The following is a 15,495-nucleotide window of genomic DNA, read 5'->3' as shown; positions in this document are numbered from 1 at the left end:
GGTAATTTTGTCCAGACAAGTTCTGTGAGACAGTATCGAATGCTTTAGTGAAATCCAGAGAGACTACATCAGCTGGCTTCCTTGGGTCAGATAGCTGGACTTTTCAAATAGGATGGAGAGAGGCTTGGCATCTGCATCAGCTTGTTCTATCAGGACCTTGGGATGCACATCATCAACCCCCCAGACTTGTACCTGTTCAGTTTGATCAGGTGGTATCAATCCTTCTTTTTGCTTACTATGGGAGTGACTTTGCTCCCCCTGGGAGACTTTATAAATAAATCAGTACCAGAGTTGTTCATTAATTGATAGGACTGCTCTTCCATTTACTTAAAATCAACTTTCTGACTTGGATTAACAACCTAATTTCTCATACAGACAGGTTCAGTAATATTAATAGCTATGCGGCAATTTAGAGGCAGATGCATAACAAAGCAACGTCCTAGCACTTTATACAAAAAGAAGATGGAGGTGTTTTTGTTGTTGTTGTTGTTTTTTAAACAGTACCAGAAGTATTCCATCATAACATACTGCTTCCTGTAGTACAGAGTACTCTGCGACCAGAAGTCAGCTGCAGGAAAAACAGACATCTTCCCCACACTCCCAACCAAGCTATCATTTTCAGGTCAGATATGCTTAAATGTCAATTTTTAAAACCATTTAGGACTGTCTCTTGCACAGCGTTTAATTAACAACAAAGGGAAAGCAGCTACAGTTCATTTAATGTTTTCAGAAGCCGCGTCTTCTTTGTAACTCGTACACTGTTCATACACCGTCCAGCTTCTTCAGGATGAAAGGAGCTGAAAAGAGAAAACAGAAGGAGCATCAACGAGCCTGCCGCGAAGCTGCAGCGCACCTCAACCACCCAGACGGGCTGCGTCTCCGCCACCCAGCTCCCTCCCCCCGACCTGGCGCCGCTCCTCTGACCGCCGAGGCCCCCGCCCGCCCGGCCCCGCCGCAGCGCGCAGCCCGCCAGCAGCAAGGCCCGGCCCGGCGCGGTGCCGCGCACTCACTGATCCGCAGCAGCGCCACGTAGATGAGGAAGTTGCGCACGGAGGCGAGGACGTCGCGGCGCATCTTCCGCCGCAGCTCCTCCGGGTCCATCTTGGGCCCCAGCCCCTCGATGCGGAACATGCCGCCGGCCCCGCGCCGCTACGGCTGCCGGGCAGGGACAGGCGGCAGCGGGGCGGGCTCCGAGCATGCGCACGGAGGGCGGCGGCGTTACCGGCGCCCTGCGGCGGGGCGGGGCGGGGCGGGGCCGCGGGGGCGGGGGGCGGCTGAGGCGGAGGGCGCGCGGGCGGCTGCCTGTTTGTGCCGGTGGGTTCCGGGGCTCATTGCATCCCTGCCGCCTGGGGAAGCTGCTCTGCCCTTAGGTGCTACCACAGGAACCCTGACTTTGGCAGAGGATAGCCGAGGAGGAGCCTTCCCAAACCACCCTACTCCGAACGGGGACTTTGCCCAGCTTGCAGGACACTCGCTTGCAGTCCCTAGTCCGAATGAATGGGCAGCCCTTCCTCATTACCGCAGCTGAAAGGCTGTCCTCCCGAGAGTTTTAGGGCAAGGCCCTAAAAGAAAGTACAACAGATCTAATCATCTGAGATCTCAAGCGCTTCTGTGGGGGAAAAGGAACTTGACAAGACACCTTGATCCTCCTTAATGAGGATGCTTTGTGAAGTGGACCTGCACACACTGTTCTGGGGTGTTTCTCCAGGGCTGCTCCAACATCCAGGAGATGGCTCATCAGCCACCTGAAAGGACAGCACACCTTCCCTTTAGGCAAGGCAACAATAGCTTTCTCTAGCCCCTTGAGCACCTGCTAATAAGATACAGAGAAGTACCAGAAACCTTCACTGCTGGAGTCAGATCAGGATGTTTATCACTGATGCATACCAAAGAGGTTTCAGAGACCCAGGGGAAGACTTGCAGAAGCACAAGGGGGAGGCAAAGTAGATAATGCTGGAGCCTTTGTGCTACCTACTATGTTGACCCTTTCGCCCCATCAAAAGGATCAATATTGATACATACACTAATGGCAGTGTTTACCTTTGTGAAAGCAAAAAGAATTTGTCTGTCTTCATCTGGCCAATAAATTTCAGTTCTGTAATCTCTCTCTATGGGCTCCGCACAGTCAGTCAGACTGTGCAAAGATACATTTTCTGCGTTTCATTAAGCCAGCCTGAAAACAAATGAATGTCAGTGCTGTTTCAAGTTGAAGGGACAGTTCCCATCCACTCTACTGATGCCTCCCCGCTTCTCAGGCTTGGTTTACGGCCATGCCACCTCTCCATGTGTGTTTTGAGTCTAGGGCTGATGCATATACAATGGGCTTACATGGCAATGTTTTGGTAGTGGGAGAGGCTGCAGGGTTGGCATGGATGAGCAAAGCCCAGCAGCTGCCCCATGTCAGATCAGAGCCAGCTCCAGCCAGCTCCAAAATAGACCTGCCACTGGCCAGAGCCGAGCCAGTGAGTGATGCTGGTTGTGCCTCTGGGAGGTGTTTAAGAACAGTTAAAAAAATAAAAAATAAAAATGCTGCATTGTAGCAGCTGGAAGAGGGGACTGAGAAACTGAGAGAGAAGAAACCCTGTTGCCACCAAGATCAGTGTAGAAGGAAGGAAGGAGGTGCTCCAGACGCCCTGCAGAGAATGACCTGCAGCCTGTGGAGAAGAGACCACACAGGAGCAGGGGATCTGGGGGTAGTTGCTGCCCACGGGAGACCCATGTTGCAGCATTTTGCTCCTGAGGGATGGACCCCATGATACAGACCCATATTGGAGATGTTCCTGAAGAGCTCCCACTTCCTGTGGGAAGCCCACGTAGGATCAATTTGGGAAGGATGGCATCCCATGGGAGGGACCCCACATGGCGCATGGGCAGAGAGTGACCGTGAAGAAGTATGTGACTGGTGCTCCCTGCTCCTGATCCCTGACAGTATGGTTAGCATGACAAAGAATATGTGAAATATCCATAATATTCTAGAAAACAAGTCTAATGTGGAGTGGCTAAGGGAGCTGGCATTGTTTAGCCTGGAGAAGGGGATGCTCAGGGGAGACCTTAGTGTACTTCACAGTTCCCTTAAAGGAGGCTATGGCGAGGTGGGGATCGAGCTCTTCTCCCAAGCACCAAGTGATGAGACAAGGGGAAATGACCTCAAGTTGTGCCAGGGAAGGTCTAGGTTGGATATTAGGAATTCCTTCACTGAAAGGCTTATGCAGCATTGGAACAGGCTGCCCAGGGAAGCAGTTGAGTCACCATCCCTGGAGGTCTTAATGAAATGTGTAGATGTAGAACTTAGTAGCATAGGTTAGCATGGGTTCTGGTTCAGGGAAGCGTAACAGCACCAGGAGCACGGTCTGCCAGCAGGCTACCAGCCCTAAGGGGGTCTTAAACTGGAGCTGCTGCTGGGTGGCAAAACCTGTGGTCTCTCAGTGGACAGGGGCACCTCTGCTGTTGTCTTCTTCCTCTGAGCAGTGACTGAGTGACTCCTGTTCTTTTATGTAAATCCCGAGTCTAGGTTATGCTTGTATCTTGCACCGGTTGATAAGATTTTGACCCAATCTGCAGGGGTCCAGGTGACTGAAAAGCCTGTGTAACTAGTAATTCTACTGTAGTTCTAGAAATTCTGTGCAGCTAGGTGCTGGAAATTGTAGATAATAAAATATGTTAATTGTTAATCTCTTTATATATATATATATGTATAATTATAACCACAAACCTGTGGCCAGTCCTCATTCTGCCAAAGGTCCCTGAAGAACCTGCCTGTCCTCTGTAGTGTTGGGTGAGAGAGCAACAAAATATTCTGGACTGACCACAACCTCCATTCCCCGTTCCTCTGCACTGCTTGGGCAGAGAGGTAAAAGAGAGTGGGTGATAGGAAGGTGGGTTTAGGTTGCTTTTAGTTCTCACTGCTTTAGTCTATTAGTAATTGGCAATAAATTAAATGAGTCTTCCCCAAGCTGAGTCTGTTCTGCACATGCCAGTAATGAGTGAGCAATCTCCCTGTCCTTATCTCAACCCACTTTTTTTTTTTTTTTTTTTTATATCATATTTTCTCCCTCTGTTCTTCTGAGAAGGGGGAGTGAGAGAGTGGCTGTGTGGTTTTTAGCTACTCACCAGTGTTAAACTACAGCATGTATCTTCTGCAGACAATACTGCACAGGCACATGGGAAGATACAGGTATCTAAGCCAGCCTGTGGCAGACCCTCCCAGACAGGATGGCACTGGCAGAATTGCCTCTGAGGCTTGGTCTGCCATGTCATTGTGCAAGCTCTTTTCTTTTGGGCCAGTCAATATTGGATAGCTTTCTTATTAATTGCATTTGTTTTCCATGGAAGATGACAATGGCTATTATGTAGGGATTCTGCAAGTTTCTAGCCAGTGTATCTACTCAAATGGTGCACATGTAAATCCAGACATTGTACATGGTGTGTCAGGGGCAGCTGTACAGCAACATCAGTGTCCAGTCAGTGTTCACAGCAGTCATACCATCCAGGGCTATCGTAACAGACACCCAGAGGGGGCACAGTGTTCCCTCTGTTTAGTCCCTCTCTTCATATCTGCAGCAGGTAAAACCATCCCCAGGTCACTGAAGAGACAAAGTCTGCAAGATAGGCATCTAACTATGCACAGTTAAAGCTCTGCTTCTCAATTCACCGGACTGGAAATCTTGTCCTCTCAACTAATTCCAGCCAGAAGCTCTGCCATGGATTGCAGCTCATGTCTGCTTCTTAGGTCCAGGAGAGTCAGCAGAGCCAAGCAGGGTTCTTTTGGTGACTGTACAAGGGGGGAAGATGTTCTGGCACAGATAACTGCATTGAATGACAGAGACCAAAATGGAAATTACATTACTCTTTCGAATGCTCTGCTGCAGTAGTGCTGTCAACTCCTAATCTGAAGGGGAAGCAGAATGGTAAGGAGCTTAATCAGAGAAAGAGACTTAAAATACTATCTTGCAGTGACCTCTGTTAGGCATAAGGAAGGAGACTGCATAAATTCTCATGCAGGAGTACATTCAACATGGTACTCCTGAAGAAACTGGAATCCTTAGGTGACATTAGGACTGTGGGAGAGATGTTATTTTCCTGCAGACCAAGTAACAACAAATAAAGCAGCATTCAGGCCCACTGTCCTGTGTTACGTAAACCAAGTGGATAATATGGGGAAAAAAACACACCTGGACAGATACTCAGGAAATACTTCAGTATTACCACTACTGGGTACTACTAGTGGTAATGCTTCAATCTTCCCTTGTGTGCCTCTGCCACAGTGCTGCAACTGCCTCATCAGCAAAGACATGATCTTTGGCTGTTCCCTGTCAGGGGATGATGGATCCAGCAGCTCAAGAGTGGCAAGTTTGCTGCATCTCCAGGATTTGCCAGGAGCAAATCTGAATGTGTGTTACCAGAAGGTGCATGCACACACTTAGGTACATGGCTGGCCACACACACCAACACAGACAGACACCCTCAGCACTCCTACAAACTCAGATGGCCCAAACAACTTTATTCTGCTTCTCTTTCTGTCTCTGAAATGCCATAAAACACCTGCACATGAAAAGGACACTCCCTCCCCCAGGAAAGCAACTAGAAGTGCAGTTCAACTGGGAGGCAGGACAGGCTGCCCCGATCAGGCAGATGGCATAAGAGGACAAGCATCCTGACCGGCAAACCATTTATATGCTGCTGGCCCTTTTTATCCCATTATCTCTCATTTTTCCCACATTTGTTCACCACAGGCTATCACCATCCCTGCCCTTCCCCACTTTTATTCCTGCCCTGAGCACCATGCAATAAGCCCTCTGCAATCTTGAAATGCTCTTCTCCTGCACGGCATAGCATGTCCCATGCTCCTGGCAGGGTCTGTGGGGTGGTCAGGGTAGGGTGGGTGTCCACCCCCCACAAGGCCAAGCTACCTTTTCCAGAAGGGGCTGGGCAGGGGCTTCTGTCTTGGAGTGTATCAGTGGGGATCCTTTGACAGCCCTTGAGTCCGGGGGTCTTCTTGTTTGTGCAAAGGAGCTTTTTGGTGCCAAAGTAAGCACCTGCAAAGTATGTTTTCTTTTCTGAGAGACAATGCTTAGAGAAGTGTTATTTGACCAGTCAGGCTGGAATCTGCATTAGTCAACCCAGGTGAGGTCAGACAGTTTGAAATCACCCATCGGTTCTTGATTCAGGAATCCCAGGGATGTTCCCAACACCCCAGGCCTTCGGCCAGTCCTGTTTTCCTATTCTAGCCTGGGACTACAGCTCCAAGGGGGTACCCTAGCTCTGCTAGGACTCCAAGGGAAGGCTTTTCCTCCTGTTCTGCCCAGACATGATTGAAAATTATTTCTGATGTCTTCTGAAAGTTTAATGCACTTTATACTGAGGAGAACAAGAAAGGGAACATCACTTGTATCATTTGTGTGGATGATTTTGAGAAGCAGTTGCTACTCTTAAGAATGACAGAATATTATGCTGTGTGTCTGCAGTTTGAGTGAGCCTGAACCTTCTGGAGAAATGTTTTCTGGTCACTTGGGAATGTTTTCTGGTCACTTTCATTAGCAGAAGCATCTCTCTTGTCACTCTCTCCCCTTTTTGCCTTTTACAACAGATATAAAATGTGTGGGTTCCTTTTTGAGCTTTCTGTCTTTGAAATACATTGTCAAAGGTGTAAGAAGGAAGTCACAAGTTTCAAGGCCAAATTGTGGGCCATGTAGTTTAACCCCCACACATCTGAACTGTTCTTGCATTCTTCAGAAGAACATCTCAGAATCAACCATTTGGACGCTTCCACATGGTTTTGCAATGTTTCCCCAGATGGAAGGCTTTTATAGATCAGCTCTGACATGATGAATACACAGGCAAGGAAGAATACTGCTGAGAGATAAAATGTCTCATGCCTTTTTAGATAGATGTTTCCCAAACTTTTGAAACTTGGAATACTCAGAGAGAGGAAAACTACATGTTCAGCTCTACAATGTACACAGGTAGATACCTAATGCATCTGATAGTTTGACATGGAGCTCTGATTCATCTTTTTAATGGATTCCACTTTTCATGAAAAGACATGAAAGACAACTATTGTTTAATTTTGTTTTTAATTAAGATTCTGCTTCCTGTGTAGATTGCTTTGGAAACATCATCTATCGGCACTGATAGGTACAGATGTATGTTTGTCCATTGTCCGTGAAAGGTACATGAACAGCAGTTGATGCAAAACCTATTCCAGGGCACTATTTAATGCTATATTAGTTACAGATGGCAGGAGCAATGTAATTTTGGCTAAGTTCAGCAATCACAAAAGAGTACTGGTCATGAACAGTGACAGACAAATTCAGCTTTTACAACAGCAGAAGAGAAAAATAATCATAGTTTCAATCGGTGTTGATTTGGGAGACGAGCAGTTCTTGAGCCGGGAGCAAAAAAGAACAAAGGTAAAGGCAGAAGGACCCGCAGTGCGGAAATACTCTGGCTAATTAGGGAGTATGAAAAAGCAAAACCAGAAAGACACAAAACAGAAAAAATCAATACCTTTCAGTAGGCGACTCTTTTCTTGTCCAACCCTATCCTAAATAAAGGGCTGCAGAGAGTAGCAGAGGAGTTTAAATACAGAACAGGACATTTTTACAGGGGAGGCTAGTGTCAGAGATGGAGAGGAAGAGCTGACACAGTGGATGTGGCTTCCTGTATACCCATTTGTGCAGTGCTGGACAATCACCAAGCAGCCCTACACCCACTTTCTTTGTCCACATCAGGAGAAAGAGCACAGCACACCGTGTTATGTGATAGAAGCTGCTCTGCACACTCAGAGGAGCACGGAGAGGCAATGGTGGGGGAGGAACCCAAATAACATCTTGTGCCACTTACTCCCAGGAGCCATCAGCCTAACAAAGGTCTGTCTCCACATGCTCAGAGGAGCAGAGGAGCACAAAGGCAGGTGGAAACTCAAATTAGGAACTCAGCAGAAGGGGTACCCTACCCAGGACCCTCCCAGAGCTTTCTCAGGAGAACCTCAGCCCCAGGGTCCAGGCATAAAACACTTCAATGGGAGTCAGAGCCCAAGCACCCTTGGGACCTAGGAGGGTCCCTGCCAGGAACATGGGAAATGCTATGGCATGCAGGAGAAGAGCATTTCAAGATTGCAGAGGGCTTATTGCATGGTGCTCAGGGCAGGAATAAACGTGGGGAAGGGCAGGGATGGTGATAGCCTGTGGTGAACAAATGTGGGAAAAATGAGAGATAATGGGATAAAAAGGGCCAGCAGCATATAAATGGTTTGCCGGTCAGGATGCTTGTCCTCTTATGCCATCTGCCTGATTGGGGCAGCCTGTCCTGCCTCCCAGTTGAACTGCACTTCTAGTTGCTTTCCTGGGGGAGGGTCTCTATTTGGAGTGTATGTGTGCACAGGGTCACAGGGCCCACGTGTCAGTGGTGCAGCACCTGGAGCAGTGTGGGTGTGCACGTGAGTGTGCAAGCACAAGTGGAGATCCAGCCGGGCAAGTGGGCAAGGAGGGGATGTGGCTGGGGAGCCAGGGGGTGCGGGTCTCAAGGCTTAAGACCACCGGAGGGACTGGCTGTTGAGGGGGGACCAGGGCAGCCTTGGGCAGCTGTGTGCCAGTGCCTGTGTGAAGCTGTGTGTGTGCAAGTGGGGCTGTGCCAGCAGCTGGAGCAGTGCTGCTGCTGCAAGGGGCTCCCACCTGCTGGCGCCAGCAACCAGGGCAAGCAGGACCAAGGGGCATAAAGGGAAATTTCAGATCACAGTTGCTGGTACAACTGGTGATTTGTGACCCAGGAACAACCTGGCAAGGAGGCCTGGGTGCAGAAGGGGTTAAGCTGCCTGTGAGCAGGAGCTGGAACCAGAGGCAGAGGTGCTACTAAGGGAGGGAGGTCTCCCTTGCAGGTGAGGTTAGAAATGCACAGCTTTGTCTCCTAGCACACTCAGGTTTTCTAGCTTGGAGAAAAAGCCGCTGAAGGGTGACTTTGCGCTCTGCAACTTCCAGGAGGGGGGAAGTGCAGAGGGAGGTGCCTGCCTCTGCTCCCTGTAGCTGATGGTGAGACACGGTAATGGCACAGAGCTGCGCCAGGGCAGGCTGAGACCAGACGTCAGAAAAAATTTCTTTCCCATGAGAGCGGTCAGACGCTGGAACAGGCTTCCTAGGGAGTTGGTTGCACGTCAGTATTGAACAGGCATTTGGACAGTGCCCTCAATAACTGCTTTAACTTTAGGCTAGCCCTGAAAGAGGTCTGGCATCTATACTCAATGATCTTTGAAGGTCCCATCCAATATAAGTGTTCTAATTCTAACACACATATCTGCATGCATGTGTGCATACGTATATATATATATATATCATTTTCTCAGTAATGGACCTTCATGCCAACCATCCAGCGAGAACAGGATGAGACCGCTGGTGCTGTTTGTGTTTCTATGGGTACTTAATGCATCTGTTTTCATCTCCCTGAGCAGACGGCCACTTAGGTATGTTGTGTAAATGTGTTTTGTGTCTGCCTTTGGGGAACGCATTCCCAGTCTCACTGCTGCTTTTACCTGGGGCAAAGAGTTGCAGCGCATTCACCTCTGTAAGGATTCTGGATTTGTCTTCTTCAAGACATTGCGGAGACTGAGAAAACCTGAGACTTGCTCGGAGACGTGGAGCATAGTCAGAAAGAGCCTCTCAGAAATAGCGGAGGTGCAGCAGGCAGCGCGAGGTTGCGCGGAGGAGACCTGCGGGGTGCGAGAGAGCGGGACAGCCGCCCCCGAAGGGGCAGGCAGCGGGACCGAGCAGGGCCCAGCGGCGGCGAGGAAGAGGGACGGGAGGGGGCGGCGCGGAGCCGAGGGCCGCCGGGACCCCCGCTGTGCCCTCCTGCGCGGGGCGGGCCGGGGGCGGTGCCCTCTGCCCCCACCGCCCCCACCACCCCCGCCCCGGCTCCGCCTTCCCGGGCAGAGGCCGCACCTGTCCCGCTGTCGCCGGCGGCTCTGCGCTCGCCTCCGCGCAGCAGGTAACGAGCTCCGCTCCCAGCGGCGCCGCCCGAGCCGCGGCTCCGCCGCCGCCGCCGTCGGGGCAGCTCGGGGTGCGCGCACGGGGTCCTGGGCTGCAAGGCAGGGGGCGCGGGGGTGGGGGGCGATGGCAGCGCGGCTTCTCCCGGTCTTGGTATCGAGTTGGTATCTTGGTGCTCGGTTGGCTTCGGAGATGTCCGGCCCAAAGCTGCCGGCAGAGGCGCGAGAGCCATGGCGGTGGCTTTGCTGGCAGTGGTCAGCCCAGTACAAAGCGGGAGAGGTTGCCCCGTTCTGAGTCGGGTCCAGCAGAAAAACAGCAGCTCTGGGGTGTGGTCTAGCGTCCTGCTCTTCTCTCGTAACCAAAAAAATGCATGCCTGCCTGCATGGCAGCTTTTTGTGTTATGTCAGTCTGAATGAAATGCTAACGACCTTGAATGTTGAGTGGCTGTCTGCATGTGACTTGTTTAGTTGTTTCTGGCCTGATCTCACTCTCACACCAAACGCTGTGAGCTAATTTTCCTTTGCATGGGAAGAAGCAATAGATGCTCCCCTCTTCTCAAAGAAGACTTTCAGTTGTAGAATTCAGTCCATGATACTGGCTTTTTAACCGCAATGGGAAAATATTATGAGAGAAATTTTACCTGAGGTTGAGGGAGCTGAAGTCAAAGTGGCTTTAACATGTGAGTGGTGGGTAAACTGGTTTCCAGAGGGGTTCTTCATGACCAAGGGCACTGGTGTTGCTGTGCAGAGGCAGGGTCTCTGTGGGTCTGATGACATGCAGAAATCAGAACTCTGCAGAGGACAGTAGGTAGGATCAGACAGCCTGTGCGTGTTTGTCTGGTAGGTGCTATGGATTTTGATCGGATTTGCTCCATTTGTATGTGCTTATGGTGGCTATCTAAGCACTGAAACACACCTGCCACATTCCACCTGAGAAACCTGTTCTGGATGTATGTGCTGATCTCTACCTTCTGTATTTTTGATAACACTCTGTGTGCTTTGTTGAAGATGATTGTAACTAAAGCAATGGGCAACTATCTGAAGTTTCTCCTTCGTGGCAGATTTGGGTTCCAGACTTACCTGTTTGTGAGATATATATCAGACCTATGGTCTAAAGGGGCTGTAAGACCAGGAAGCGTGTTAGCTATAAGGGTCTCCTCCTGGAGGAGCAGTCCTATTGACACAGAAAAATCTGCAGAACTGGAGATGAAGTGTAGTGATGTGAGATACGAAGCCCTCAGTGAACCATTTTCTCCATTTTTCCTTTGTTGCAGTTCCCACTCCCATATTGGGTGATCTGTAACAAGGCAAATAATGAAATGTTGAGAAGGCTATCATACAACCTGATAAAAATCAAAGCTGGGAAAAAAAAATCTAGAAGCCTGCAAAGCGGAACTTTTCTCACTGTGTACATTTTACCTGACATCAACTAGAGAGGCACTTCACTTGTGGTCCATTTCTCTGTTTCTGAATTTCCTGTGATGAGTAAGCTCAGGGACTGAATTGGGTGGGAAGACCGGGGGGGGAGGCGGGGAAAGAGGCACTGGGACCATCTGCAAGGACTCAGCATAACTGAAAAAGAGGTGCTGGCCCCATTGTGCAAAAGGGGATGGTAGAGATGGCAGTGTGGAGATGGGTTCTCAGATTTCTCAGATTGACTATTGGGGTAGGAGTGCTCTGGAAGAAAAGGAGGCTTGAAAGAAGCCAGTGAAAACTTCCAGGAAATAGCAAGTGAAATTCTTTTCCACCAGAGCCTCTCAGCTGCATTCTGTGCCAATTATGGCTGCTGTGGGGAAGAGCAGCTGGGCAGCAGAACTGCAAGCATTCAGTTGCAGCTGGGCCTGCAGTTAAGTGTGGAGCTTGCCATAGAGACTCCTTTGCTTCCATAATGCAGCCTTTGGTATCAGGCATATGGCACATGCTTCCAAGCGTAGTGCTATCTAATTTATCTAACCATCCCTAGGTGATTTCACCCATCTAAGTTTTAGTAAATTACTCTCTAAGCAAACTGCCAGCAAATAGAGCAGTGTGTTTAGTGCTGCTTAGCCATCTGGGCTGTAATGCTTCCAAAGAGCTTGATACTGTTAAAACTGAAGAGGATTCCTAGGCTGCTTGTGAAATGAATGGCTCTGTATGCAGCATGACATTCCCAAGTCAGTGTTCTTTAAGTGCGTGTGGTTTTCCTTTCTTTAATCTTCCTTTCATATCATTTACTGAAAGGTTATGCAGAAGTTGTTTCCCAACATATAGTCCTCAAGCTTGATAAAACCCCAAGCACAAGTAAAGACCACCTCCAGACGTGGAGGAACCTGTTACATTGCCTGCCCTGAGCTTGTGTATGATCAGGTTAGTTTTCTTCTGCATGAGCGACCACAGGAAGATACTGGGAATACTCCAGAGTGCTGAATTTCAGAGGCATGTTTCTCGGTTCAAGGTCTGCACCAGAACATGGAGATCAGTGCCAGTACGTGGAGTTCTGCACAGGATTGTTTTGTGTGTGTGTTTTCCCTCCATGCTGTGCAAATTGCAGGTGCTGCATTTGGAAGAGTGTTGCCAGCAGCTCAAGGGAGGTGATCCTCCCCAGCTGGTTGGCCCTATTGAGGCCACACGTGGAGTATTGTGCCCAGTTCTGGGCTCCTCAGTACCAGAGGGACATAGAAGTACCGGAGTGGGTTTGGATGAGGGCTGCTAAGATGATTAGAGGACGGGAGCACCTGTCACACAAGGACAGGCTGAGAGAACTGGGCCTGTTTAGCCTGGAACAGAGGATACCAAGGGGAGACCTCATCAATATCTATATAAATATCTGAGGGGAGGGTGTGGAGAGGATGGAGTCAGTTTCTTTTCAGATGTGCCCAGCAACAGGGCGAGAGGCAATGGGCATAAACTGAAACAGAGCAAGTTCCAGCTGAATATACTGTGAGGGTGACAGAGCACTGGAACAGGTTGCCCAGAGGGGTTGTGGAGTCTCCTTCTCTGGAGATATTCAAAACCCATCTAGATGCCATCCTGTGCAATGTGCTATAGGTGAGCCTACTGGGCAGGAGGGTTGGACTGGATGACCTCCAACATCCTTTCCAACCTGAGCAATTCTGTGATTGTGTGAAATTAAAGGGGAACATTTCCTTATATGCTGGTAGTTCTTGTCCAGAGAAATATAACTGAAGGGATCAAAGTCTTCATAGAATCACAGAATTTCTAGGTTGGAAGAGACCTCAAGATCATCGAGTCCAACCTCTGACCTAACGCTAACAGTCCCCACTAAACCATATCCCTAAGCTCTACGTCTTGATTCAAAGATCGAAGCCGAAATTCCTTTAAGTGGTATATTCTTTATTGCAGCGCTGGATGCACGGGGGATCTCTCCACCTATCATGCATACCTAAAGCGGAAAGCAGTCTTGAATTTATACAATCAATCTATCAATATTCTACAAGCACCTATACATATGCATTACCTATCCCCGCCTTCCCTCGCTTCTCATGCTAATTAGCCTTTTGGCACCTTGCGCCTGCGTAGAGCCTTCCAAGAACTGTGGGCAGGGGTCTTTGGGAGGAAGACCCCGAGTCTTCCTCACAGTGTACTTTTCACCTTTGGTCAGGAATCTGCTGAATTGGCAGGTTTCTTAATTGCAAGAGCTGGTTGTTGCTAATTCTTCCGTTTGTTGTATCTTTATAATGAATTCCAATGTCCAGTTTTGAGATTTATAGTCCTTACGTTTGTTTCTCTGTCCGTCTGCCACTTCCTTATCATGAGTTTCAGTGTCTTGTTTCGAGATATACAGTCCATGTCTGGGGATTGTCCTTGCCTCCCCAATACCTCCTTAATCAGTCTAAACATCTTTTAAAGACTTCCAGGGATGGTGACTCCACCACTTCTCTGGGCAGCCTGTTCCAGTGTCTAACAACCCTTTCGGTAAAGAAGTTCTTCCTAACATCCAACCTAAAACTCCCCTGGCGCAACTTTAGCCCATTCCCCCTCGTCCTGTCACCAGGCACGTGGGAGAACAGGCCAACCCCCACCTCACTACAGCCTCCTTTAAGGTATCTGTAAAGAGCAATAAGGTCGCCCCTGAGCCTCCTCTTCTCCAGGCTGAACAAGCCCAGCTCCCTCAGCCGCTCTTCGTAGGACTTGTTCTCCAGGCCCCTCACCAGCTTCGTCGCCCTTCTCTGCACCCGCTCAAGCACCTCGATGTCCTTCTTGTAGCGAGGGGCCCAAAACTGAACACAGTACTCGAGGTGCGGCCTCACCAGAGCTGAGTACAGGGGGACGATCACCTCCCTAGCCCTGCTGGTCACACTGTTAACCCTGCTGGTCACACTGTTCACACACTTCCACACAAGTCTAGTTCTAGAAGTGAAAGTTATTCAGGAAGAGAGGCATTGATTTTTCTCCTTTCTCCCCTTGCTCAAAAATATGTATAATTTTCTTTGGTTTGTGTGTAGTGGCCCGTGGCACTATTCTTACTACTCTCTTCTTCTGTTCTGAATCTGTGCGCAAGGCAGGAATGTGAGGTCTTTGCTAATGTTGTTATTCAGTGCCTAAACTCTTTCCATACTATGCCTAGAACCTTGTATTTTGAAACTAATTTGGACTTGAATCCTCTTAGGTCTGCAGAAAGTTCTTAAACCAAAGTAGTATGAAGGTGTAATGGTATAGTCCAAACTACTGCAAATGACTGCTGACAGAAAGCCAACAGCTGGCACGGCCCTGCAGGTTGGCTGAGCTGCACAGCAGCCAACAGCTTGTGTTCAGTAACAGCTTCTGGGCACCAGTAGTAAGTGTGGTCAGGCTAATGAGAGGGACTGTGTTAACGACTATCTGGTAGCACGCTGTCAGCTTGCTGTTTGTGCCTGTTCTCAGGCAAACCGCAAGAAGTGCTCCTGCCTCCTCAGATCTTGCCAAGCATTACTTGGATTTTGCTTAAAGATTCCAAATGGCAGTGGTTCTTCTGGGCCTCTTGGGCAGTGGCTACTCTAGGTAATTCCTGTGGAGGGCATGGCTCATTTGGACCTTCAGATTCATCTTTCAGCTTGTCAATAGCTGCTGCGTCCGTTCCTCTGTTCTGCTGCAATAAGTTCCTCCTCTGGGGTGGGGCATGGAGCCACCTTGCACAGGACCTTAGCAGGGCTGAGTCTGTACCTCTGCCAGTGTACGGTGTGTGTGCAGGCTGAGCGGTCTCATAACATTCCTCTCCTCCATGGTCAACTCGTCCCCAGGTCATGCTGCTCCACTGGACACATCTGCTAATCATCTCTGTCCAGAGAGATCTGGACAGATTGGAGGGCTGGGCGATCATCAACCACATGAAGCTTAACAAAAGCAAGTGCCGGGTCCTCCTGCACCCAGGATGGGGCAACCCTGGCTATATGTACAGACTGGGCGATGAGACACTGGAGAGCAGCCCCACAGAAAGGGATCTGAGGGTTGTGGCTGACAGCAAGTTGAATATGAGCCAGCAGTGTGCCCTGGCAGCCAGGAAGGCCAACCGTATCCTGGGGTGTATCAAGCACGGCATCACT

General features: G+C 49.4%; 2 protein-coding genes across 5 annotated transcripts in view; one reads left to right on the top strand and one right to left on the bottom strand.

The window, feature by feature from the left end:
- Positions 1-302: 302 nt before the first annotated feature.
- On the bottom strand, positions 303-1,185 carry LOC309889738 (mitochondrial import receptor subunit TOM5 homolog). The gene is made up of 2 exons (XM_082782761.1): positions 1,011-1,185; positions 303-797 (listed from the first exon to the last, which is right to left on the bottom strand). The coding sequence occupies exons 1-2, from the start codon at positions 1,129-1,131 to the stop codon at positions 763-765; spliced, it is 156 nt and encodes a 51-aa protein (XP_082638887.1). The 5' UTR covers positions 1,132-1,185; the 3' UTR covers positions 303-762.
- Positions 1,186-9,952: 8,767 nt separating this feature from the next.
- LOC309889731 (FERM and PDZ domain-containing protein 1-like) overlaps positions 9,953-15,495 on the top strand; it is a 40,067-nt gene continuing 34,524 nt past the window's right edge. For all 4 annotated transcript variants that reach the window (XM_082782739.1, XM_082782740.1, XM_082782738.1 and 1 more), the window contains exon 1: positions 9,953-9,975. The gene's annotated coding sequence lies outside the window, so the exon portion shown is untranslated. The remainder of the gene's footprint in view (positions 9,976-15,495) is intronic.

This window comes from Aythya marila, assembly GCF_965140915.1.
Source record: "Aythya marila genome assembly, chromosome: Z".
In the NCBI taxonomy this organism is placed as follows: Eukaryota; Metazoa; Chordata; class Aves; order Anseriformes; family Anatidae; genus Aythya; species Aythya marila.
This window is presented reverse-complemented; position numbering and strand designations above follow the sequence as displayed.

What these genes read in the sequence shown, in the direction of transcription:
- LOC309889738 (XM_082782761.1), bottom strand. Translation starts at nt 1,131, where the DNA reads ATGTTCCGCATCGAGGGGCTGGGGCCCAAGATGGACCCGGAGGAGCTG. An exon ending in CGTGGCGCTGCTGCGGATCA is followed by an intron (nt 798 to 1,010) that starts GTGAGTGCGCGG and finishes TTCTCTTTTCAG; the next exon opens with CTCCTTTCATCCTGAAGAAG.